Here is a 26,935-nt window from a genome sequence, read left to right as displayed (position 1 = left end):
TGAGAACAGAAATATATTCTATGAACACAAGGGCTACTATGCTTTCCTGGCTGGTTGGCCCAGGCCATGATTCGCTTCCCCTTTTCCTGTTCTGCAGAACTTCTTTGTGTTCTTTAAACATACTGGAGTCCATTCCCATGTCGTAGCCTTTGACTAAGCCCCAGTAGAATGTCTGTCCCATGAAAGTAAGACCTTTGTATATTATGTGTACTATATGATACACTTGTCATACGTAGATAACCAGCCAGCACAGTGGATAGTCACAGCTGTTAGGCATGGTGGCTCACTCCTGTAATTTGGTACTCAGAAGGGTGAGATAGGAGGATCATCCTGATTTCAAGATTAGCCTACACTTCATAGTAGATCCAAAGCCAAGGCAGCTACAAATTGAAACTCTTAAAAAAAAATCAATACAATAACTTATTTTTAAAAAATCATATAAACAGGAGGCAGGCATGCTGCTCCTCTTACACAAGGTGGTGGTAGTGAAAAGGACGTGGATTCCTTGACCACAGCTGTAAGTACCTTCATTCTCATGGCTCTACCCCAACAAAACTGAATTGCCAGCAGGCAGCAGATAGATTAAGAGGCAGCAGCGGCCTTGGACCATGCCCTTCCTTATGAAGCAGAACATGATCTATGGCCTGGAGATCACGGTGAAAAGTTAGTCCTAGCTAAGGATGTCCTACAAGACAGCAGAGCAGAGGTGTCACCATGGTAAGGCACAGGGCCACGACTTTCCAGGTCAACAAGGTGGGCTCTGCTTGCAGGTTTCCCTGGCAGAGAGATACTGCACTCCAGCTTAACCATCTCAGAGTCACCAAGCAATGGTCCTTACCCAGAGTTTCAAACTTCTATTTTATAGAGAAAGACTGACCCCTCCCTATCTGGTCCAGAATTGAAAATACTATAATTTCTCTAACTGTGGGCACCCTTAAATCAGTTTCACTAAGACAAACACGCACATTTCAAACTACATATAGAATATTTGGTGCTCTAAATACTATAATACAAATATATATTTGAGCCCGGGGCTTCTTGCATGATAGGCAAACCATTAAGCTAAATCCCCAGCTCTTTTTAATTTTAAAAAATATTTGTGGGTTGACTTATTTATTTTGTGTGGGGCATGAATGTACGGTCGGGGGACAAGTTTTGGGGATCACTTCTGTCCTTTTACCATGCCGGTTCTGAGGATCAGTGGCAAGCACCTTTACCCACTGAGCCATCTTGCCAGCCTGTCTTTCACGTTTTCCATTGAGATAGAGACTCAGTGAGTTGCCCAAACAACTCAGTGGACTTGTGGTCCTCTTGCCTCGGCTTCCCAACTATTTGGGCGTTGCAAGCCTGCTCTACAAGCTTCCGTGAAAAATTCTGAGAGACAATACCTTATTCAAAGACCTGAACTATTTTGTTAAGAATAAGTGAAATTTTTTTCCATAATTGAAGAGTTAGTTATCTCTTTTGTTAATTTAGTCTGGTTCTTAAGAATGCTTAATATTTCTAATACAGATCACCTACAGATCCAAAATGTGAGGAAGCCTTTAGTACAAGCAAAAAACATGTAAACCTCTTTCTACTACATATATATATGCCTATAGTTAGGTTTTAAAGCCAATTCAGGGTAATGTTAATATAAAATTATATAAAGAATTAAGGATAAACTATGTACAAGAATTATTTTGGAAATTATACTTCATTTTCACCAATGATGATTTAAATAATTAAAAAAATTACAGCCCAAAATATATCAGGAAGTGAAACTCTGTCTCAATAAATAAACAGAAAAACAAAACAAAACAAACAAACAAAAAGGAACTAGCTAAATTGGCTCGGCTTGTGTCTGATCAGGCATTATTGAAGAACTTTTTAATGGCATGTATTTAAATCAAGTGTCCCATGGTATGGCCACCAGAAATAGTCAATCTACAGGTAACTGTCAAAAATTCCAACATACTGAAACAACGCTGTGTAAGGGACAGCACTCTCCCTCTCCCCAGTGGGGCCTCTTGGGAAGCCTAAGTGGCCACATTTTACCAGCTCAGCATCCGCTCCTCCAGTTCCTTCAGGAGATCCCGGTTGAGCTCATACAGCTGAGGCAGGTAGTACAGGATCTGGTTAAGAATCCGGTCCTCAATCACGGGCTTCCCGAGTTGCCTGGACGCACGGGCTACAGCACCCCGGAAATCCTATTACAGTCAGGAGGGCAAAAGTCACTGTTCATACACATAACTTGATCAAAAGCTTTTTGCCTAGTCATCCTCGACCCTACGAAGGTCTACAATTGCAAAGCTATTTTATCTCTCAATTATACAAGAAATATCTAAAAACTGGTTTGCAGCTCTAGGAATTAAAGTCACTCTAGTGCAATCATGTAAATACGATGACACTATTTTGTCACATGGGGCGATAACACTCCCCCACGAGGCATGAACTAACGAAACCCCAGTGCGAGGCACGGGAAGTTGTTCACCAGGCGAGTCTTAAGAGAATCCCAAAATAAGACAAGCTGTTGACACTTCTTGTAGTTGCCTCCCAGAACTTGAAGTTACGACTCTACTGCTGAAACACCACACACTTTGGACACCGAACTTGGAGGAACCAAGCTGGAATTGACCGGGAAGCTTCCTCCCCAGAGACTAGCTCACATACTATCCAAAAGCGTTATGCAAACTGCGAAGGGAGAAAATCCGTCAATAGTCTTACCAGATGGAAAGCCTACGAACTGCAACAATCACCAGTGAGGTAAGATAGCCGTAAAGGGCAATAGTGGCATCTTTATCTTGGGGGTAACCAACAACTGTCTAATTGGACTTAAGGCCTGCTCAGTATGAGGAAATGCACACCTGGTGGTGTGTAAACCTAGCCTGTGGCTGGAGAGGACCTTAGAGAAGAACTTACCACTGCCATTTCTCTAAACCACGATGGCTATTTTTAGTTGTCAACTTGACTACATATGGAATTAACTAATATCCAAAAATGGAGGGCACAACATTTAGGGACTTTTGTTTAATCTGAAGTATACAGATCCATCTCTAATCTGGATGAGGTGGGGAGATACACCTTTAATCTGGGCCTCACCTTCTGATGGAAGCCTGTACCAGGACAAAGAAGGAGGAGGCTTTTGCTCGTTGCCTGCCTGCCCTCACCTTGTTATCAAGCCCATTCCTTCACTGGTATTAGAAGCCCATTCCTACTGAGACTAGCTGAGACATCCAGTCTCGGGGACTGAGAAACTCCTGCATTCTTAGACTTTCCATTAATAGCCAGCTATTGTTGGATTAGCGAGACTACACTTTGTAGACTAACAAATTCCCTTTCTCTATATATGTACACTAGATCGAGATCCATTCTATAAATTCTGTTACTCTAGAGTACTCTGACTGATATATAAATCAATATATTTTTTAACTTTATCTTAAATACTGATCTTTATCCCCACAGATATGTGTAGCTTTTACACCTCATCAAAGAAGCTCCCCTTTGCAATATATAGGGACTATTACAGAGATCCACAACTAGTCAAAATGTAGAAGATAAATGGTTGTGGGATGTCAGGCCCCAACTAGTTTACCTACAACACAATCCCTACACTCAAGGCTCAGGAAACACTGGGGAAGCGCGGGGAGAAAATATTCTAAGTGCCAGAAAACCAGGATAGCTGCTCTGAGACAGCATCTTCTAGATATGATGGGAATTTCTATTCACGAAATCACAACTTGTTGCCTAAACAAGCACTGTATAATGACAGCAGCTGAGGTGCCAACGTGAATGGGGGAACCCTCACAAGGCCCCACACCTAGATAAAGAACTACAGGCAACTGAAGGCTGCCAAAAGGGAAAGATTCATTTCTGCTCCCCCTAGGGAATAACCCTAATGGGTTACTCAATCCCAAGTGGTCAGCCCCAAGTATATCTCCATATGAGCAATACTAAGTAGACTCAGGACACTTTGTGTGTTTGTGAGTGTGATTAAAGAGTGAAGTGCAAGTGTGGGCAAAGCAGGAGTTGAAAGGGGGAAAGGAAAGGCAGGGAGGGAACGGCAGAATTATGTAAATGCAGTTCTTATGCATGATAGTCTCAAAAATATTCAATTAAACATTTTAACAAGTTTTAGGAAGGTCTTAGCTAACTCCATTCTGGATTTAAGAGTCCCTCATCTCTGTCAGTAGTCATTTCCCAACCTGGAGCCTCTAGCTGAGTCTTGCAGAGGGAGGCACTTGGCAATCAGGATTCTAGATCTCAGCCACTGCCCTTGACTGACTGTGCTTCCTTGACCTAGCCTTGGTTTCTTCATTTGTGAAGTAGGTGCAACTGTTACGCAACTGGTATAGTACTAGCAAGAACGTTTAATTGGCTGTTGCACAAACTTTTTGCAATACATTTGGTACAGAGTCAACACAACACTCTGACTCTAGGTCTTAATGCTTCTCTCCCGTGAGACAAGCTCCCAGTGAGCTCACCATTTGTACTTTAAAAACCTACCCACCCAGAGGCACCTAATGGGCAATGGGCAAAGACAAGGCTGGCCGCATAAGCTCATGGGCGACATACCCACTTGGGGTCTCCCTGGGGTGTCACCCATCATGAACAAGTGAGACAGGTAATCCTGCCCAGCCCTACATACCAGCATTCCTGAGTTCGACTTATCCAGAATCATCCCCTTTGAGAAACCCAGTAGCATCCTCCAATACTATTCCAAAACGAAGAACCAACCCAAGGCACAGGCCCCCAATCTGCATCTCATGAACCCTGCAGAACATGGTGGAGCACACCCTCTGGGTTCCTCAATTTCCCAGGCCAACATGGCCAGTGAGGGCTCAGCATGGCCATGTGCCGCCCTAGTCCCTGCTGGACAGGGCAGGTGTGCCCCCACAGCAGGGCATGGTGCCCCACGGCCTGTACTAGAGAGTCATGTCCCCACCACAAGGCCTCATGACTTAGCAGAATTTAATGCTGATAAAGCAAAGGGGTGTGTAAAGTCGAGGCCTACACCCAGCCTCCCCACACACTTCCCCTACAGGTCTCCCTTATAGGAACCCTACTTTCTGCGGCAGTGCAGTGTGTTTCAGGTGGGCTGACTCCCAAATCGGGGCACATGGCCAGTCAATCCTTCTAGCAGGCCCCTCAGGGGTCTGGAGCTGGGAATACTGAGAATATGTTAACTGTCAAAAAGTTTATTTTTTCCTAGAAGAAAAAAAACCTCATATATTTTCATCTTCTGTTCTTTCTAAGACTACTAATGCCATGTTTTAATATAGGTCACCACCACCACACCCGTCACTGCAGAGCAGGAGGAGGAGGAAAGGGTGGGGGAGGAGATAAGTGTTGGAAGAGGCTCTAATGTCCTTGGAGGGTGGGCCTCAAGATCTAAGTTAAACAATACTGGAATCTCCCCTCTGTCCAAGACTCCAAAACAACACTTCTAACAGTCTGATTACAAAATCCTCGAGCAGAACCCTGAGGAAACTCACTAGGCTTTCTCTTGGAAAGGGCTAGCATTTGCTCTATGGATCCCTTCAACATTTCCGCCTAAAGACAAATTACTTAAGAGTATCTCTTACTTCTCCGGGAGAAATTAAAAAATAAAAACGAAGATAAGGAAATGAATAAAACAAACCCCAAATTTTAAAAAATCCTCACATGTAATCTAAAAGAACAGAAGATTTCCTACCCAAAAGTCTACTCAAGTATCTTTACAGAGCAGGGCATTCCGCCTTCTGAATGCAGACAAGGTTTCCCTGCCGAGCTATAACCCCATCTCCCCTCAGTGTTTTCTTTATGTTTGAGACAGTCTTGCTGAGATCAGGATTGCCTCAGGAAATCAAAATCCTGCTGCCTCGACCTCTGGATGGCTGGAATTACAGATGTGCCAGTATGGCCTCAAAATGTTGAGTAGCCAAGGATAGCTTTGAACTTCTGATCTTGCCCCTACCTCCCAAGCGCTGGAATAACAGGCTTGTAACACCATACCCAGTTTATGAGGTGCTAAGGATTAAGCCCAGGGCTTCCTGAATGCTAGACAAGAAAGCCTACAACAGAGCTATGTTCCCGGCCTTCTCACATTCTTAACAAATACTAAAAAACCTTTTCCTGGAAGAAGAACCTGGGTTCATTATTATTGCCCCGTTAGTCATATTATCTAAAGGAATACCTTATCTACATAGTGACTACAGAACTAACTTGTATAACTAATTAATAAAATATCAAACAAGAATTTAGTTTTCAAGTGTTCCAGTTTAGAAAAGCACACAAGCATCTCCAGAGAGCCAGTGGACAGCAGCCACACCCCATCCCTTGCAGTTTGTCTCAATCAGCCCTGGCGTTTGCTAGGAGCAAACGTAGCTAATGAACTCTTCTGGAAGTCCTTAGATTTCCCACAGTCAAGCAAACCTATAGAACACACTTATGAATCACACCCCAGATGGTAAACATGTTCAAAGCTCAGCAAGGTAAGCAACGATACATTTATCTGCCAGTGTAGTGATTAGCACAGTTCAGATGCAGGAGTTCCTGCTCAGCAAAGCAACCAGCATGCGCCTGTCTTCCTGTAGAATTAAGTGATGACTATGCTGGTTGCTTGGCGGCAGAATAACTTTTGTTTTCCAACTGGAAGGCATTTCCTCATGACAGTGACAGTGGATGTTAGCTGCTAAGTAGCTGAAGAACTAACCAGTCTCATACTGCTTTGGCCAGACTCTGCATTCCATGTCTTCCACCAGTGCCAGAACAGACACTTGTTTATTTGAGACACATTTAACAAAGACTAGCCAAATCCAGAGTGGGCTGACCAACGACACGGTCCCATTCAGGAGACGCTTATCACAACCTGGTGAGGGTTGGTTTGTTTTCGGAGAGTACTGGATGTTTGGGGCAGGTTTAGATGAATTGAAGACCAATGGTACAGTTTTGAAAATTATCGTAGTAGCTCAAAACAAAAATAGAAAGTTTATTTTATACTTAACAGAGAGCCAAAGAAAGATGGGGTGGTGGCATATGCTCCTGTGTAAACTCAGCACTTGGGGGTGGGGAGTGGCCCAAGCAGGAGGATTGCTGTGTGTTTGAGGCTACGCTGAGCTACACAGGATGATCCTGTCTCAAAAAGGACAACATTTACTAAAGACTATAGGAACTTGAAGAATCCGGGCCTCTAAGAGCCACGTTTGTATGCGTAAGCAGACATTTGACAGCGAGTCTCTGCTTTACCAAAGTGCGCAGCAGAAGCACTTCCTTATCCAACCTAGCTTTACTAAAATCTCACCACCTGCTCCAGTGTCTGGCCCTGCGCTGCTCCAGCTGCCATCTCCCAAGCAGGAGCAGATCACCCTGTCCCCCACTTTTCCTTTGGGAACCTTCTACCCACTGAAACTCATTTTATCCTTGGCTATGGATTCTGTGTTTGGAGTAAAGTCCAATTCCTTTACCACTAAAAAATCAGCACTGGTTCTGAACAAAGTCTGTCTTACTCGATGTTTTGTAAAAGGCATGGCATGGTGGTGAATACTGCTGATCCCAGCACTTGGGAGGCAGAGACAGGTAGATCTCAGAGTGTGAGACCAACCTGGACTGAGTTCCATGATAGCCAGAGCTATGTTATAGAAAGACCCTGTCTCAAAACACACAACACCTGGGGCTATCACTGGTTTTCTTGGTGGCAAAGAGTGCTCAGCACACAAAATCTTAGGTTAAATCCTCAACACCCCAGCTCAAAACAGGGGCATCCCTGCCTTCAGGCTAAGGCTTGAACCACAAATCCCCAACAAGTAACTTCACAGCACACAGCATGGCAACCTCATTTCTCTTCTTTGGCTCCATCTCCCCAAGACAGTGCACTCTGACCCTGGGGCCAGATGCAGCTAATTCCACAGGAACTACACAGATAAACTTCCCAGCTACTCATGAATCTCAGCCGCGGCCGAAGTGGTACCACTGGAAGGAGGGCCCAGCTTTTTGGTTTTTATAATAAAAAAAAAAAGATGACTACAACATGTAATTCTTTTAAAATCCTAACAGCCAGGATAATTTGGGAAAGTGTGACAATCTTTAAGAAACACATTTTAAGAGCAACAAAACTATTTGGGGCAGAAGCATCTAAATTCACCAAAACTCCCTCCACTACAACAGTGCAGATGCAGGTGAGCAAAGAGGCCCAGAGCTTACTTCTGCACTCCAGGGAAGCTGGTAACCAGCCTGGCAGTGTGGCCTAGTGGAAGAGCACCAGCCTAGGCTGGGTGAGGCCCTTCTGTTTGAAAACCAGCACTGGAAAGGAGAGTGGAGTGGAGAGACAAAGAAACTGCAATAATTAAAATAAAGGAGGAGGAAAGGTGGAAAATATTACGCACATTGTAGATATTCTTGACATCAACTAGACAGAACACTAATTCTAACAAAAACCAACCAAAGTTTCTGTATGCAAAGTCAAATAACCTATGATTACATTCACTAAATGCTTGTTCAAGTTGGAATTTTTAAAGACTGAAAGGGACCTCTAAATAACAAAGCGTATTACAGTATTAGTCTTAACAATTCCCCCCAGTAGCCCATAACTAAGATGCAGAACCTCAACTCTTTACCATGCTCACCCTCAACATACTCACCCTGCCTACTCTGATCAGTTGGGGAAGACCCTAGCAAAATCATCAGTGCGAACAGGATCAAGTCTGAACATCTGAGGCACTGAAGCAGAGAACAGATGGCCTTGCCTATAGAGTCAGGCTGTCTATCTACAGAACCAGAGAGGAGTGTGTGACTTAATTACCAGCTGTCCCAAGAGGAGGGCTTGACCTCCAGCCATTGTTTAACTACTCTCAGGAGCCCATGAATTACAAAGCCCACATGGACACAGGGAGAGACAGGAGCTCTCAGTGAGTAAAAATCACTTACAGAAAACCAAAGCAAAGCAGCTGCAGTGCTCAAAGATGTGTTATAGATATGCAAAAATAAAAGACTGGGAAGTAAAAGGGAGAGTCCCCATCTCAATAATTTAACTTTGGTTTGGTCTTGTTTGTTCTGGCAAAGTCTTGTTATAGGACCCAGGATGGGCCTAAACTTGTGATCTTTGTGCCTCAGCCCCCAACCCCCCAACTGCAGGGCTTGCAGGGGTCTAACGGTGTGCTTTGCTGACTTTGTTTTTAAAGTGAAAGTATTTTTCCAGGTGAAATGATCCTTCTTATTCTGTACCCAAAGACCAGCTGTGTATAATCGTCAGTGCATTCGATGCAAAACAGTACAGAAACCAAGTGTTTACACCATGTTCTCAACCCTCTTTAGTAACATTAATACATCATGTTCAAAAGAAATCTAAGAAAAAAATCCAGCTTCATTTTCATCTTTAGAAGATGAAAAACAAGAGTTTCTCTGGTTTCCTAGGCAGCTGAAAAGACTTCTGTAAGCAACAAATATGCCAGGGACACACTACATCCTACAGATACACTATACATAGCAATGGTTAGGGGTGCAAGCAAACATTTTACATTGTACACCAAAAACTCACATAGACCAGACTTCAAAGTCCAGCTTTGACATTTAGTAGCATTTTTTTTAAACAGGTTACTTTCTTTGTTTAAAATAAACAAAGGGGAAAAATATTCTTACAGATGTTGTGAGGCTAAAGATAAATAATTTGTATACTATAATAATATAATATATTAAAAGGTATATAAAGAATGCTCATTAGAAGGTCATTTATTCAAAAAATATTTGGCACCCACAAGTCTCTGGAAACGAAGAAGTAAAGACCTGAAACAGAGCCACTTAGAGGAGGAGATGCCAAACCAAGGCAGGGGAGATAGGAGCAGGAAAGATGTGCCATAATAATGAATTTTATCCAGAAGTCTTTTTTTTTTTTTTTTTTTCGAGACAGGGTTTCTCTGTGTAGTCCTGGCTGTCCTGAAGACCAGGCTGGCCTCAAACTTAGAAATCTGCCTGCTTCTGTCTCCCAAGTGCTGGGATTAAAGGTGTGCACCACCACCGGCTGGCCAGAAGTCTTAATATGAATGGAGGTGCTCAAAAAAGAAGGTGGCAGCCAAGTTAACAGGAGCTAGAGGGAACAGCAGCCCTAGCTAGCCCCACGATCATTTGAAAGTCCACATACCTCACAAGACAAGGGTGGACTTGGGACACAATGACAAATTTAAGGTGTGAAAAACACAAGAAGTGTGGAGATGTGTTCATATTTTATTGCATGTAGAAAAATAACTTTCTATTTGGTATTAAGATCTCTTTCATTATTAATAGAAATTCTGACTAGGAGACAGGTCTGCTCCTGACAGTACCTTCTTCATGGGTCAAGGAAGATACTGAGCATCAAAACCTCCACATGGAGTTGCTCCGATAGAGGCAAGGTAGCCATTGGGCAAGAAGTTCCCTAATTCATCTTCAGACAAAAGACACTGTGCAAGAAAGGGTACAAGATGGAGGGAACGTCTACAGCTTAGCTCTGCCAAGACAGAGTAAGCTAGTCCTTTGTAGTTCCTGCTTTACTTAAGGTCTGTCAGATGGTTCTGGCCCAGAAGCCTGAAGGCAGACGCTCCAATGTTTTGAGGACTAGGAGGCTATCCAGGTAGTCAGCTGTCTCTGCAAATTGGCTAAGTTTTGGAAGCTATGCTTTGGTGCTTCCTACACATTTGGGTAACATTTAATTCGTTCTTGGATCTCTGACAGGGTTGAAGACTAGTTATAGCCTCAAAATCAAACTTAAGTTGTTTAGCATTAAGGAAGATGATCTAGATTTGAATGGATAGGTTTCAGATGGTAATGCAAGTAAAAATCAAAACAATTCAGATATAGGATTGTAGACTCCTCTTTAAGTTAGGACAGAGTTAGAGTAATGTATCTAAATTGACAAAATTGATGGACTGGATGTTATTAGAGTATATCATACCTTATAGCTTACATAACTGTGGTAACTATGCTCACTGTGTATCTGAGAGATAAGGCCTTTTTAATGAACGAAAAGGGTGAAAGGTTATAGATTGGTTATAATACTACTTGTGTTAATTCAGCTCCCAAAAGTGGGGACCCACACATCTGAGTATAAGACACTGAGGGTCCCTGTCCCCAGTTAGCTATGATTGGTAAATAAAGTTACCAATGGCTGGGCAGAGAGGCAGAGGCGGGACTTTTAGATCTCCCAGGCAAGGGAACCCAGGGAAGAAGGAAGAGAATTGCCATTGCCAGGGAAGTAATAAGATGCAAACTTGAGAACAGCAGAAGACAGAATACCAGTCATGCAAGAGCAGGGAGCAGCAGCCCTAGCTAGCCCCAAACTGGGTCTAGGGTAGCAAAGACAGAATACAGATTTCAATAAGTAATAACTCAGGAGCATGGTGGGGGGTGTTAGTAACATGAATGTTTGGAGTGGCTCAGACATTGCACTATTTAAGGCATGTTAAAATAGAAGGCTGCATGTGTGTGCACCTTTCATTCGAGGATCCAGAGCATTGGGCAGCTAGCGAGGAAGTCACACAGCTGCTGCTGGGGAGGTAGAGAGGATTAATCAACTACAGCAACATCTTTATGTCCGGGTAGCCTTGGTTTTAGCTTTCTAGGTTTAGTGTTGGTTAGTTTTTGTTTTCAATTTGGTAGAATCTAGAATCACCTGTGAAGAAGAAGAAACCTTAACTAAGGAACTGCCAGACCAGTTGGCTTATGACAATGTCCATGAGAGACTGTCTTGACTGATGATTGACTGAGGACAGCACAGCCCACTGTGGGCAGCACCATCCCTAGGCAGGTGAGTGTGGACTTATAAGAAAGCTAGCTGAGAATGAGCTAAACAATGAGCAAGTAAACTATGTTCCTCCATGGGTCCCGCTTGCAGTTCTTGCTCTGACTTCCCTCAACAGAGATTTTAAACTGGAAGTGTGAGGTAAGAAACCCTTTCCTTCCCGGAACTTTGCTTTTGGTCCCAGTGTTTTATCACAACAGAATGAGACTAGAATATCTTATCAGATTGCTGTCTAGTCTGGTGGCTCAAAACTGTAACTGGGACTCTGGAGGCTGAGGCGGAGGATCACTACACCTTTGAGTCAAAGATGGGTTGAAGTGAGACTGTTTCAAAAAAGAAACAGGGATAAAGACAGAGATGGTAAAAAAAAAAAAGGGTAAAAGAGTAAGAGAAAGAGAAAACTAGAGGGCTACAGGGGGAAGAGAGACACAGAGATAGATAGATAGACAGACAGACAGACAGACAGACAGACAGACAGACAGACAGACAATCTAATTTTCAAGGGAAGTTTTCAAGTGGACTTGAGCACACATGTGTGGGATGTTCGGGGTATTTGGGATATCTTGCCAAAATATCATCAAATCAAAATAACATTCAAAGACTTTGACTGCCAGTGTACATGGAATCTTGTAAAAACTTGCAAGGACAAAAATATGCAAGAGGAAAAATGAGTATGTGCTCAGATATATATAGTTGTTTCCTAACAGGTCTGCTCAAGTTGACGAATATATATATATATATATAAGTTAGCTATAAAAATGCCTGTCTCAAGTGTCTCTGTTTCTGGGTGCTATTAGGATTAGAGAAGAAATGCTCTAAAAGATACATCATCATTGTGAGTGTTGAGGATGTAGTTTGGTGGGGGGAGGGGAAGGAAGAGGAGGAGGAGAAGGAGCAGAAGCAATAGCAACAACCGTCACAGCTCATCATTATGAAGAAATGCAAAGTGCTGAAGACAAGAAATCATCTAGGTATATCTGGGTATAAATGGGATACAGACATTTTGGAAATTGTCTATTTTATATATACATATAGATAATTTAGACATACATATCTAATTTATAAGTATGTATTTTTTTTGCAAATTTAAAATATGACCAAGCACTAGAGAGCATGTGTGTATCGTTCACTTATTAGCTGTGCTAAGAACCTTTGGGGTAAGAAAAGAGCAGGACCAGGAATAATCTTAGATTTGAGAAAAATATTAACAGATACTTACAATATGCAAAAGCTTTAACACATCCACAAACCTGTAAAACAAACAAACAAAAAAAGCATTGTTTTTTAATAGGCCAACTGGGGAAGAACAGTCTTCTGAACTGATAATTTGATACCTACACTTTCTCGGAGCTCATGATCTCCTTGGCAATATGATGAACTTTGCTTTTCATCCCAGCATCTTCATCCTGAAGTTAAAGAGTGCATTGAGAAAGCATGAATTCAGAAAGAAAGGGGTCAGCCATGAGCTCGTTAGACATGCACTTTACCCCCATTCTTACTAGCACACAATTCACACTACACAATACTGTTATTCTGAGTTTCTGCCTCGACACTGGAGTGTCAGAGAGCTACTGATGTGACACTCAGAGGAAGTGATATGTAGGGGTGTTAGGCTGCATTTCTTCCTCATTGCTGGCTGGAGTGCTGAGCTGCCAACAGGCTGCTCAAGGGAGGGAAAAACTCAGATAGGGGTGGGACAGAGGCTGTGGCTCTCAAACTCCTGAGCACCCAGACACTGCTGGGATTGAGAACTGGAGTCAGTGAGCCCGGGATGGGGAGGAATCAGCCTTGGCACAAGTGAGTGAGTGCCAAATGTATGGAGGGGCTTTCTACGGAGACTCAGTCATGGCTCTATATGACGAAGGCCTCACCTGGTGGCGGCAGTCCTAGACAAAAGAGATAGTCCTTGCTTGTCCAAACTGTTTTATTCATGGTGGAGGACGATGCTTGCATCTTACTCAGGATGAATCAGGGATTAAATACCTTTTGCAAGAAGGGATGCCCAGGAAGACACTCACTGGCAGAATACTCAGGGTCTATCTAAATACCTCATTAGCATGGAGAACTAGGCTTTTATGCTACATGACCAGTTGTCATGATCCTCTTAGAAGGGTGTCATGGTTATGTGCTCCAGGACAGGAGCCTGGTCTGGAGTTTGTATGAACTCCTGCCATTCTCAATTATGAGATTTACTAGGGTTCTGAACTTGCTACAACCTTACAAGTTCTTCTGTCTGGTGGCACGGTCTACCATACCACACAATACTTCAACGGCAAACACGAGGAAATAGTAAGATGATGATACAGAAAGAGCTGAGAGAAATCAGGAATGGGATTGGGAACACGCACCTTTAATCTTAGCACTCGTAGACATAACTAGATCTCTATGAGATTGAGGCCAGCCTGGTCTACACAGTGAGTTCCAGAACAGCCACGACTACATAGTGAGACCCATGTCAATCAACCAATCAACCAACCAACCAATCAACCAATCAAATGAATAGCAAAAGGTCCAAAATGGAAATGCTAAAATACCACAAAGAAAATACTTATGAGTATCACAGAAAGCCCAGTGAGGTTGTGTATATACAAGTAATTCCAATACTCAGGAGACAAGGCAGGAAGATGGTGGGTTCTGCCAACTCTGACAACACTGCAAGTCCAACTAACATAATAAACAAACAAACAAACAAATATACTTTAGACGACGCATGAAGATATTCTATGAAGAACTATTAGTGGGTCATGTAAGTCTAATCTTTCTAATTCTAAAAGCATGGTGTAATCAGGACTCTATATGACATTGTTTATCTGAAATCATCTCAAGGACATCTTTTAACTATTTCTTAGAGTCCCAGCAAGGACAAAAAACTGAACATGTCTGGAAGAAAAAAAATGAAGATGATTTAGAAAGTGCTTCTGACATTTAGGTGAGCTTCTTGCTGTTTACAAGGGACAAACAGATGGACTTTTCCCTTTCTAGTCTCTGAAATATCTGAAAATGCAATCCCTTAGTGAAGAGGGGAAAAAAAACAGTTAAGTAAAGAACAAGCAATTACGATATTTACTTAAGGTGAAACTAGAACCAGGCTGGGGAATGTAACTTCTCAGTACAAGTTTGCTCGGCGTACAGGCCCTTAAGCCCACAGCAGAGCACGTGCACACACACACACACACACACACAAAATTAAAGGAACGTTCTGAAGCTGCTGTAGAAAAACATCAGACCCATTTTGTAAAGTCTTTTTTCTTTTTCATCCTTGTTTGCATTCTTTCCAGCACTGGCAGCACCAGACAGTTAGTCTGCACTGTTTCAAGAACTACTGGGCAAGGAAATGCATAAAACGTCACCATGGCAATCCCCTAGCCATTCATTAACAGAATGCCATGGAGGCGGGGCAGGGTGATGTGTTAAAGCAATGGCTCTCAGAAGTAGCCTTCTCTACCAGGAACCGGTGTACCATCCCAGCAGATCCACTTAGCACATGACAGCTCAAAGTACTATCTTAGTTCTTCATTTTATTTTTTAATTTTTTGGTGATGCAGGGGGAAAAAAAAAAAAGGCCCTTCAGCACGCTAGCCGAGTGCTCTACCACAGATCAAAACCCAAACCCTCTTTCTTAGCTCTTGAATTGGTTTTCCTGTGGTTCCAGAATTTCCATGTCAAAACAAAGATATAAAATAAATGCGGTTTACAAATGAGTCAACTCTCTGGGAGGAAACACGTGAGTGATATTTAAGACCTGTGACTGCTTGTGTTCTGTATGTACTTTAAAGTCCTTTTCCTCACATTAGCTAAGCATAGCTGATGTCCAAGTGCATGAACTGGGTAATAATCTTTAAAGGTTTCATCTCAATGTGTTGTGTTTTAGTTTTGAGATAGGGTCTTGCTGTACCCTGAACTGGCCTCAACTCAGAGTCCTCCTATTACAGCCTCCTGAGTTTGAGGATTAGAGGCACAATCACACCTCACCCCAATCGGTTCTTCAATATGTTTAGATTCTGACTTCTGTCCATTTGTTGAAGAGCTGAGAACTGATCTAAGAGATCCTTTACAGACAGGCTAGGTAAGAGTTCTACCGGGAAGTCTCATACTCAGCACCCCCAGAATCTGGACATGTATTTATTGACTTACTTGTTCTAATGTGTATGTGTGAGCATGTCTGTACAGAGCATACATGAGAGCCATTGGAGGCCAGAGAATTGCATTAGATCCCCTGGAAGTGGAGTCAGAGACAGTTGTGAGCTGCCAGGCGGGTGCTTGGAATTGAACCAGTGTCCTCTATGGGAGCAGTAAGCACCCTTAACCACTGAGCCACTTCTCTAGATCCTGGATTTTTTTTTCCTTTTTTTAATTGTAGTCATGTCTATGTTCATGTAAGTTAGAAATACAAGGGAGATCTTTATTTTTAGATTCATTTAAAATTGCTTTTGAGACCATTAGATCGTAAAGAGTAGCTATAGTTATAAGGATGAATAAGTTCACAGTAGATACACACACTAAAAGCAGAAGACTCCCCGACAGTAGAGATGTAAAGTTGATTCTCTGCAGACTTGGAGCATGTGCTCAATACTACAGTGCTTACCTAGCACGCCTGAGGTTACACCTAAAAAGGGAGGGAACTGAAAAGAAAAGGCAGATTTCCAGTTAGTTACCTAAAAAGAATTTATTGAATTACTCTATCACAGGGCTGGGAGATGCTCAATTAATAAAGTGCTTTTTATCGAGTAGTTTTTGATAACCCAATTTAAGCTCTGGATAGACCATGCTACCATCTTTGCCCAGATTCCCTTGGATCCACGGATAAACAACAACAACAACAACACACACACACACACACGCACACACACCAGTAAATTTTAAAGTGCCTTTGCTAACTCAATGACTGGGCACTCCTAAACCTGCCCTGCCACCCTAGACATAATCGGAGAGCGTGGCCGTTCGCCACTCCAACCAAAAACTCACATGTCCGGTTGGCTTTATCTCCTGTCAGTACTTCTCCTTCTCTTCCCCAGTTTTCCTGATTCTCTCTGTGTCCTCCCAAGCAACTCTAAGTGTCCCACCCCGTCTTCAGTCATTGGTCATTGCTATCTTTATTGATCAATCAAGAAGCAATTGGGGAACAGGACCTTAGCATCAGAACCACCCCCTATAGTGCTTGCTATGGATATATGCAGGCTTGAGGGAGAAAAAAAAAACAGGTGTGGCACTACACACCCGTGACCCAAGCACACACGGAGACAAGTGTATCCCCAAGTTTGCTGGTGAACCTGTCTAGCTATAATATTGAGCCCTAAGCAGGTTAAGTGAAAGACCATTCCCCCAAAATTGGATGAAGAACAACTGAGAAAGACACCTGACATCGTGGGTCTCGATAAACAGATACACATATGTATTACACACACACACACACACATAAATGGATGAAATTTTAAATTACTGTATTAAATACTGCATCATTTTTCAACTTCTGGTAGTAACCTTGACCTATCTTTCCAACATTCGCTTCTAAACATACAGCCAATATAATTAATTATTCTCCTACCAAGATTTGATGAATCAAAACATTCTGTAACACTAAAATTCTCTTCCTCGATCTCTGGAACCACTATTTTTTTTTTTTAAATTACAGGCTCATGCAGCTCAGGTGGACTCACTTCGATGTACAGCAGAGACTGGCCTTGAACTCCTGATCCTCGTGCCTTGACTTCCTCACTGCTGGGATTATAGGTGGGAGTGACAACAACCACTAATCTCGAAGTTTCCTTGTGTTTGTTCCTTCTGTGTTTTACTACAAAGAGTTTGCATGCAATACCAAGAAACCCTAACCCCTTTACTGATAGAGACTGCTCTTCCAAGAATATTCAGGAAGGCTACAACCAGACTTCATAAAAAGATCTTTGAATGGCAAATGTGATAGCTAATTTTGGTGTCAAAACACTTGAGAAGAGGGAACCACAATTGAGAAATTGCCTCCAAGCCTGTGATAATGTCTGTGGAGCATTTCCTTAATTACTAATACATGTAGGAGAGCTCAGCCCACTGTGGGCAGTGCTGTCCTTGGACAGGCAACCCTGGGCTGTAGAAGAGTGACAGGTGAATATTAGCAATGGAAGCAAGCCAGTAAGTCGCATCACCTTGTGGCCTCTGCTTCAGTTCCTGTCTCCCAGTGGGCTCCTACCTGGAATATCCAAGCTTTGGCTTCTCAGTGATGGACTGTATCCTGTGAGCCAACTAAACCCATTTCTTTCCCATGCTGCTTTGGCGTGTGCTATTTACCACAGCAACAGAAACCAAACTAAGAGACGATTTATCAATGGTACATACTAATGCAGTCTAATTAGCCTAGTGTGGTTTGCCTTCTTTTCCTCAGCTCTCAAATTCTATTGCTAAAGGGACAATTATATGAATCTGACTTCTGTCCCCATTAATACCCACTTTTCTAAAGTAGGTTCTTGAATGATTAAGACTTATGGGTTGCTGTTAGGTGCTGCTGTGATTCAAATGCTAAATACTGTATCCCAGTACCTGGTTGCCCAAGAGGAGTGAATTCTCCCTGACACCAGCTTCTGTGGTGCAAACCATGCTGGCAGTGTTAGTTGGTCAATAAAAGGCTAGAGCCTGTGATTGGGCAGTAGATAGAGGTAAGCAGGTGTTCAGTTACCTGGCTGGGGGGCAGGGGTGGCAGGAAGAGAGGAAAGGAGAAAAGAATGGAGACATGGAGAAGAGATGGGTCATGAACATGTGGCCAGGGGAACATCAGCTAACAAGGGACAGATGGCTGGGGTGCAAGTTAGAACAGCTCCAACACCTGCACAGTCTTGACTTACAGCTTGTGAACAAAATCCTGGACTGTGTGTCTTCTATACAGGTTAGCTACAATTTAAAATCCCATGTACAGGCTACACATGTTTTGTTCTCCTCAACTCCAACCACTCAGCTTCCACTACATTTTGTTGAAATAGACGTGATCTCGCAGAAGAGACATCAGTGACTGGAACTGCATATGTGCTTACACACACACACCCTTGGATAACTGATATACTAATGACGCTGTGCATCTCTCTGTCCTCTCTGTAACTATACGGTTAATGATGCTAAAGTCAGCATATATTTTTAAGATTAGAAACTCATTAAAGGGCTAGGACTGTAGTTCGGTGATGCGCAGAAAGTTTGAGACCTTGAGCCCTGCTTGAGCACTGCTTCCAGGCCTTCAACCCCCCAACCCACATATATAAACCCAAAAAGGAAGAAGGTGTGGGCAGGAGAGATGGCTCAGCAGGAACATGCACCTGCTGGGCAAGTATAGTGGCAAACATCTTTGATCCCAACAGGTAGTCAGGAGGCAGGGACAGACAGATCTCTGTGAGTCTGAGGTTAGCCGGTCTTCATAGAGTTCCAGGCCAACATGGTTACGTAGAAAGACCCAGTCTGAAGAAGAAAGGGGAAGCAAAAAGACACACTTGCTGTTCTGCAGAGAATCAGGGCACCCACATGGCAGCCCACTGCCATCTGTTACACCAGCATCAGGAGATCCAGTGTCCTTGCTGCCTTCACAGACAAAGCACACATAGAAAATACAACCTTTCTCTTAAGGTGTAATTACTTTGGCATTTGCTTTTTATCTCCTTTCTTCCTTTCGGTACTATCCCGGCACTGGGGGCCCTACTCTCTGCACAGAGCCTTGCTCTACCAGAGCCTGAATCACACAGAACCGTGTAGAGTGGGACCCTCCATAATTATCATACACTGTCCCTCCGGCAGACAGCATGCTTCTACTGCAGCGAAGGACAAAAGACAGACTAGAAAACTTAACTATACATCATAATTCTAAAAAAGGACTGGTATCCAGAATATGCATGTACACACACACACCTCTGATAACTAAAGGGCTCATCACTTAAAGAGCACTTGTTGCTCTTGCAGAAGACCCAGGTTGTTTCCTGTACCTACATAGTGGCTCAGGCATGCATGAGGTACACAGAAAAACACACACACACACACACACACACATACACACACACACACACACACACAGTTTCCCCTTTCTTCTTCAGACTGGGTCTTTCTACGTAACCATGTTGGCCTGGAACTCTATGAAGACCGGCTAACCTCAGACTCACAGAGATCTGTCTGTCTCTGCCTCCTGACTACCTGTTGGGATCAAAGATGTTTGCCACTATACTTGCCCAGCAGGTGCATGTTCCTGCTGAGCCATCTCTCCTGCCCACACCTTCTTCCTTCTAGGGTTTGTGTATGTGGGTTTGGGGTTGAAGGCCTGGAAGCAATGCTAGGGCTCAAGGTCTCAAGTTTTCTAGTCTGTCTTTTGTCCTTCGCTGCCGTAGAAGCATGCTGTCTGCTGAGGGACGGTGTATGATAATTATGGAGGGTCCCACTCTACATGGTTCTGTGTGATTCAGGCTCTGGTAGAACAAGGCTCTGTGCAGAGAGTAGGGCCCCCAGTGCCAGGACAGTACCAAAAGGAAGAAAGGAGATAAGAAAGATAAGAAAGGAGATGTATATATGTATGTATGTATGTATGTATGTATGTATGTATGTATGTATGGGTGTGCACACACACACACGTACACACCCATACATATAAAATAAAAATAAATATTAAAAAAATCCAACACTGATAACTCCAACACCTCGGTTAAAAATGAGAACTGATATGAGCAGACATTTCACCAGCACAGAGCAGATGTAAGAATGGCCAACAAGTATACGAAATGTTTCAGCATGGTTATGTTAAAACTCCAATGAGATACAATCACACCCACACAACAGCTACAATTAAAAACATCAATCCAGTCAGGCATAGAGACACAAATCTGTAAGGTAGGAGGATCAGGAAATGAAGGCCAGCCAGGCTACACAATGAGATCCTGTCTCCAAACAAAGGAACAAAATAACAAAGAATCAAGTCCGATCAGAACCCGAGGATTTTGAACAGTAAGCCACCCTGGACTACCTAGTGAGAGACTCACTGTCTTGTACTGGGAGATACTGGGATTGGTATACACTGCAGGTGGGCATGGCAGCCCTCAAATGTTTTGATTGGGGATTCTATAGTCTCCTAATAGTAGACAAAATTTATACACACACACACACACACACACACACACACTTTTCTTTTAAATGTTTTAAGTTAAATTTACTCTCTCTCTCTCCCTCCCTCTACCTGTGGGTCCCATGGATTTAACTTCAGGTCATGAAGCTTGGTAACAAGCACCTACCCACTAAGCCATCTCACCAGCCCAAATCTCTTGTCCCTATTATCCTGAGTTTGTTTCCATGAGGAAGGAGTCAGTAGTATCTTTATGTCATCCTTCTAAGATACGAAGCTACTATTTCTACGATTTGACCTTGCCGACTTTTGACAGCAAAATTAGAGAAATAGTTCTGCTGCAGCCAGTCCACTATTCTGAAGCTGGGTTTCAACTTACTGATCATGAGAAGCACAAGTGCGTCTTACAGTTCGTATTCCCAGGGAACTACTTCAAAACTTCAAAATCATATATCTGGGATGGAGTGTGAGTATTTAAAGAAGGGCCAAAAAAAAAAAAAAAAACTACCCAGGAAAGGGAGGGAAAATCAAGCAAAGTACAACAAGACGTGTGTGTGTGTGTGTGTGTGTGTATGTGTGTGTGTGTATTTTGTATAACTATAAAAAGATAAATAGAAATATAAAAAGAAATATCCCCAATCTTCATCAAGTGAACAAGGGAACTAAAAGCACATAAAACCACAGCTTGAACCTACTGAGCACCTAGGGGGACTACACTAAAGCAGACTGTGGGATCAGGAAGGCTTCACCAAGGCAGTGCATTTGATGACCTTCAGTCACCGTAAGCATTCATTCCATACTTGCTCCCCGGTGCAGGGCTCAAACAACAAAGCAGGATGCTCTGACGAGCTGACCACAGGAGCACAGAACCGAGCACAGCCACCTTAGACTTTTTAAGGCTAACTGTCCCTGGCTCCCAGCATAGAGAAGGCTCTCTAAGAGATCAGCATCTCACTGAAGAAAGGTCACCCGAAATAAGAGCAATTGTCTTATATTCTCTCCCTAAAAATTCCCCTAGCCAGCAAAGGCTCACTCAGAAAATATGACAAGATCTCCACCTACTGAGCTAAATCTAACCCTCTCCTTTTTTCTGCCATCCAAGAGAGACTTGATCTCCACAGCGACACCGGAGTTCACAGTGCATCTTGCCCACCTTCAGTCCCCTATGAACTGGACGGCCCTTCTTTGTGCTCTCTAGTTTTGTGTGGCTCCCATACACAAGCTAATAAATGGGCCAGCCTATTCCCTGCTGGGTGTGCCTAGTCAGTTGACTTCGGCTGACTCAGACAGCAGACCTATAAAGGAAGTGGGAATTTCCTTATACTTACTGCACCTACCCATGCAGTGATGCCAGAAACCTGAATTCCTCTTTCTTGTCCTCGGTGCCACCTTCTGAGTCAAAAAGCCTGTTCATTTATCCTTCTGAAGAGTTCCTCAGCGCTTAATTGCCCCTTTCCTTGTGTGTGACTTCTGTCACTTGATGACATGCCCAAGATAAACTTGGAAGAAGTCCCCTTGGGCTCATGGTTTCAGGGATTTGAAATCCCAAGTGAGCTCTGCCCTCTCTGTCTCCTTCTACACACCTTCTCTTTGTTTTGGAACTCCCTGTTGCTCAAAACCATCGTTCCTTCCTCAGATTTCTGGCTGACATGTTCCAGCTCATTCTTTAAGATGACAAGTCACGGGTTTTCTCTTTATGAAGGCTGCAGCCCTCAAAGGACAAGATCACTCTCTTGTTCACGTACTATTTGTAAGATACTCCGCAGATTGTTACTATCTATGGAAATCTCCTAACTCTCTCTAGCCCATCTACTTTTGTATCCTTCTAAATATAAGCACAGTGCCAAACCCACTGTTCGTGAACAAGCAAATTCATGAACAAACGAACATGTGCAGGTGGCTGCTACTTTCTCAGATCCTAAGCCTAGAACACGTTGTTTGATGTGTTAGATGTAACATAAAAAATACTGACTCAAAATCTGTAGTACATATATAATACAGTATAGGGGACTGAATGAAATACGGAAATCTAATTGAGGAGTCTGCAGAGTTATCTACTCTGTCTTTTTCTATGATCTATTCTATTTTTATTTCTTTAGATTTTTTTTTGTGTGTATGAATATTTTGCCTATGTACATTTTTATGTACCATCTGTGTGCCTGCTGCCTTTAGAGGTCAGAGAGGAAAGTGAGGTTATGGATGGTTGTGGGCCACCAAGTAAGAGCTAGGAGCTGAATCTAGGTCCTCTGCAAGAACAGAAGTTGTCCTTTACCACCAAGCCATCCCTGCAGCCCTTTATTTTAATTTTTTGAGCCATGTAGCCGCTGTTGGCCTGGAACTCATTATATAGGTAAAAATGACTTCTAGTTCACAGATTACTGCTTGCTTCTGCCTTTCAAGTGCTGGGATTGAAGGGCATTCACATTCATGTATAGCACACGGGCACAGATGCTCAGAGGCCAACGCTTCAGTTGTGAGCAGCCTGATACAAGTTCTGGGTACGTGCTAAGAACTAAGTTCTTCTCCAGGCGCAAGCAGTACTGGCTCCTAACTACTGAGCCTTTTCTCCAACGACAACAAATATTATACTCTCTCCATCTTGTCAGAGCAGTCAATGATTCCAACCCAGCAGAACAACAATGGGGACAGACCCTGTAAGACCTCAAGTGGCCCATTTGGTACCTCAAACTTCTCGGTTAATGAAACTGTATCACATTTCAAAGCGGACTGCCTATTAAATAATAACATCTTCTCAAAGCCTGCCCCGTGAAACGCTAGCCACAGACAAATGAAAACACACTGTCAAGGGCAACAAGTCACACAGATTCCAAAACAGAACCTTTGACCAGAAATCCAGTGACATGCTCTGTGTGATCTTCTGATAACAGCACAGCTTTGCATGTTTTTAACTGTTCTCTTCATTTCATATTTACTCAGAACCAGTGATGTCCAGTGACATTTTCCTAGTGTGTTTAATACTATTGTTGAGGCCTCCTCTATCACACCCAAGGGTTCTACTTACAGGAGACAAATGTTAACAACAAGACCTGCCCAAGGTGCAGCTCCTCATTGCTTTTACGTCAAAGATGAGGTGATGTCATGGTGTCACCTACAGGACAATATCCTTTTCAGTCTCCACCCTTCTCATCACAAGGGAATGAGCTATTTTCAAAAGATTCGAAAAGGAACAGAGAAACAAGTATCTATCTAGAGAAGCTGCAGAATGTTTAATCACAAAGAAACAACATGAAGACACTTCCTCTTTTATTAATTAATTTCCTCTTAGACTAAGTCTCACTAAGTACTTGGCTGGCTTAGAATTTACTATGTAGAATAAGATGGCCTCAAGTTTGCAGGAATGTTCCTGTCTCTGCCTCCAAATGCTACGACCATGGGTATGGCCATGCCTAGCATGTTTCATTAAAACAAATAAAAACTGAAAGAACAAGAAAATAAAGTCTAAAGAATTTTCAGGGAGCTATAGGGATGGCTCAGATGGTACAGAGCTTGCCCCACAAGTACAAGGACCCGAGTTCAGATTCCCACTACAGTATAAAAGATTGGCAAGACAACACTGACCTTGCTGAAGTGCTAAGCTCCAGATTCAGGAAGAGCTCCTACTGGAGAAAATAAGGCAGAGAGCAACAGAGGAAGCCATCTGACCCATGGCCTCTGTATGAGCATCCATATACAGACACCTGCTCAACAGCACTCCCACACGTGTGCTACACACACATACACATACACACACACACAAACACAAGAATTTCCAAAGAGGATTAGCAAAGATTCCCATAGCTTATTATTGTTCTCCAAACATGTTCTATGTTCATTTGGCTTCTGTGAACAATGTACCAATTTGCTAGCAGAAAAAAACCAAAAAACAGAAAACAAAAAACAGATTGTAATTAAAAATTCCAAATTTGGGAGTTTTCAAGCAGGTTGCATGGCCTTTCTAAAATCCCTGAACTTCATAGGAATCAAAGATCATACATATGGTAGATCCTATGGGAAGCTTTTGAACTGTCTGAGACTGTTGGGTGCTGAGTTGCTTTTGAGGCAGGTTCTCACTTTATGGCCCTGGCTGGCCTAGAACTCACTAGGTAAACCATACTGGTCTCTAACTGCCCTGCCCCCATCCCGGCCCCGCCCCTGTCTCGAGTGCTAGGGTTAAAGGTATACACCACCACCACACTTTACTCTTTAAATAATTCAGTGGTTCTTAGTAAATTCAGGACTGTCCAGCCATCACCACAATTGAAACTCACAATACTTCCCTATCTTCCAAAACACTCTGCCCTCGTTACTAGTCACCGTCCATTCCTTTCTATGGCCAAACGCTATTCCACTGCGTGGATAGATCACATTTAGTCTCTTCAGTTTTCGGGTGATGATCATTTAGTCTGGTCATTAATAGAATAGTGCAGTGCGAGAAGGTAGCTGCTGCTCAGGCCACAGTATCCGCAGCAGCCATTCCCCTCTCAGATACTGACAGACACCCTCTTGAGGCACTGTGACTCCAGCTACCAGACTTTCAGGTGCCACAGCATCTCACCCCGGGGTGGGGGGAGTTTATATCAAAGGGTATTGGTGAGCACACACCTTGTTCCCCATCCCCTCTCGACCTCCTGACTATAGGCTTGTGCTGTGACGCATCCCTACTCTCCGAAAGGTCACTTTTGCAAGCATGCCCTACTTTCCTCTATTCAGACTCCCCACCAAACCATTGGTCTCTGATGCTGGGGTGTAAGTGTGCCTCAGAGGCTTCACTGTACTGTTCTCTGTCTGTCTAGCCACGGCATCAATAATGTTTCTACTCCACTTTTTAACCCCAACCCTCTACCTCAGTGTCCCCTCAAACCCTCGTCTAAGACTTTCAATTATGAACAGCAATAACATGAGCATTTTTGTGTACACATGTATCTTTACTTCTCTTGGATAAGTAGGTAGTAAATGTAGAGTTTCTGTGCCAAATGACTCCAGTTACGCCTTTGAAGAACTGCAACTATTTCCCAAAGCCATGCTTCTCTTTTTAAACCCCCAGAGTCTCCCAATACTTTTTCTTATCCATTCCTCTGTTGTTTTTAAGTCTTGGCTGGCCTGGAACTCACTACATAGACCAGGCTGGCGTCAAACCTTCAATCTCTGTGTAGCCCTGGCTGTCCTGGAACTCACTCTGTAGACCAGGCTAGCCTCGAACTCGCGAACTCAGAAATCCGCCTGCCTCTGCCTCCCAAGTGCTGGGATTATAGGCATGTGCTAGCAAACTTGACTGAAAAGCTGGCTATTTCTTCAAGGTCATCCAGCATAGCAGTGCTGAGTCTGAAGCACAACAGGGCCCTGAATATAAGCACACTGCTTCCTTACTCAGCAAAGACAAGGCAAACTTAATGTATTCACAAGCAAAGTCCTAGAGTGTTTGGTGTGACCTGTTTAAGATTTCCCTTACTGTATATGACCAGTGACAACTAAAAAATAAAATCTCTGTGTACTCCGTGTTAGACATTGTTCTCAGAAATGTCAGCATTTGTTCATCGTCGACCCTACGCTCTACTTCTTTTTGTTTCTCAGTGAGGGAAACTAGGGCTTAAAGGAAGTGAGTTGTTCGAGATCACAGAGCTGGTGAAGGGTGGGGACCCAAACAATTTCACCCCACAGACCGTGTTCCCTTAACCACTATGAAAGCAAATTACTTAAAAACTTTGGGGCAGTGGTGGTGCATACCTTTAATCCCAGCACATGGGAGGCAGAGGCAGGCGGATTTCTGAGTTCGCGAGTTCGAGGCTAGCCTGGTCTACAGAGTGAGTTCCAGGACAGCCGGGGCTACACAGAGAAACCTTGTCTCAAAAAAACCAAAAAAAAAAAAAAAAAAAAACCTTTGTCTAGGCTTTGTAGGCAGGTTAGCAGCTGTCTAGGGAGGAGGCACTGATAGATTCTACTGCTGCTGCTGCTCTAGATGAAGAGACACAATGTAAGTTCCTCAGAGTAGCTGAGACTTCCAAGGGAGAGGCATTATGAATGCTACTAGTACAGGTTAAAAAGGAAGGAAGAAAGGAAGAAAGGGAGGGAGGGAGGGAAGGAGGGAGGGAAGGAGGGAGGGAGGAAGGGAAGGAGGGAGGGAAGAAGGAAGGAAAGAA

General features: G+C 43.2%; 1 protein-coding gene across 1 annotated transcript in view; it reads right to left on the bottom strand.

The window, feature by feature from the left end:
• Fgd6 (FYVE, RhoGEF and PH domain containing 6) overlaps positions 1–26,935 on the bottom strand; it is a 113,067-nt gene that overhangs the window by 40,395 nt on the left and 45,737 nt on the right. The window contains exons 4-6 of the mRNA XM_028783025.1: positions 13,067–13,134; positions 12,948–12,978; positions 2,038–2,189 (exon numbers count right to left, since the gene is read on the bottom strand). Coding sequence (XP_028638858.1) covers positions 2,038–2,189; positions 12,948–12,978; positions 13,067–13,134 — 251 coding nt within the window. The remainder of the gene's footprint in view (positions 1–2,037; positions 2,190–12,947; positions 12,979–13,066; positions 13,135–26,935) is intronic.

The sequence above is a fragment of the Grammomys surdaster genome, unplaced genomic scaffold, assembly GCF_004785775.1.
Source record: "Grammomys surdaster isolate TR1022 unplaced genomic scaffold, NIH_TR_1.0 958, whole genome shotgun sequence".
In the NCBI taxonomy this organism is placed as follows: domain Eukaryota; kingdom Metazoa; phylum Chordata; class Mammalia; order Rodentia; family Muridae; genus Grammomys; species Grammomys surdaster.
The sequence above is the reverse complement of the archived record's forward strand: the minus strand, read 5'-3'. Positions and strand labels throughout refer to the sequence as shown.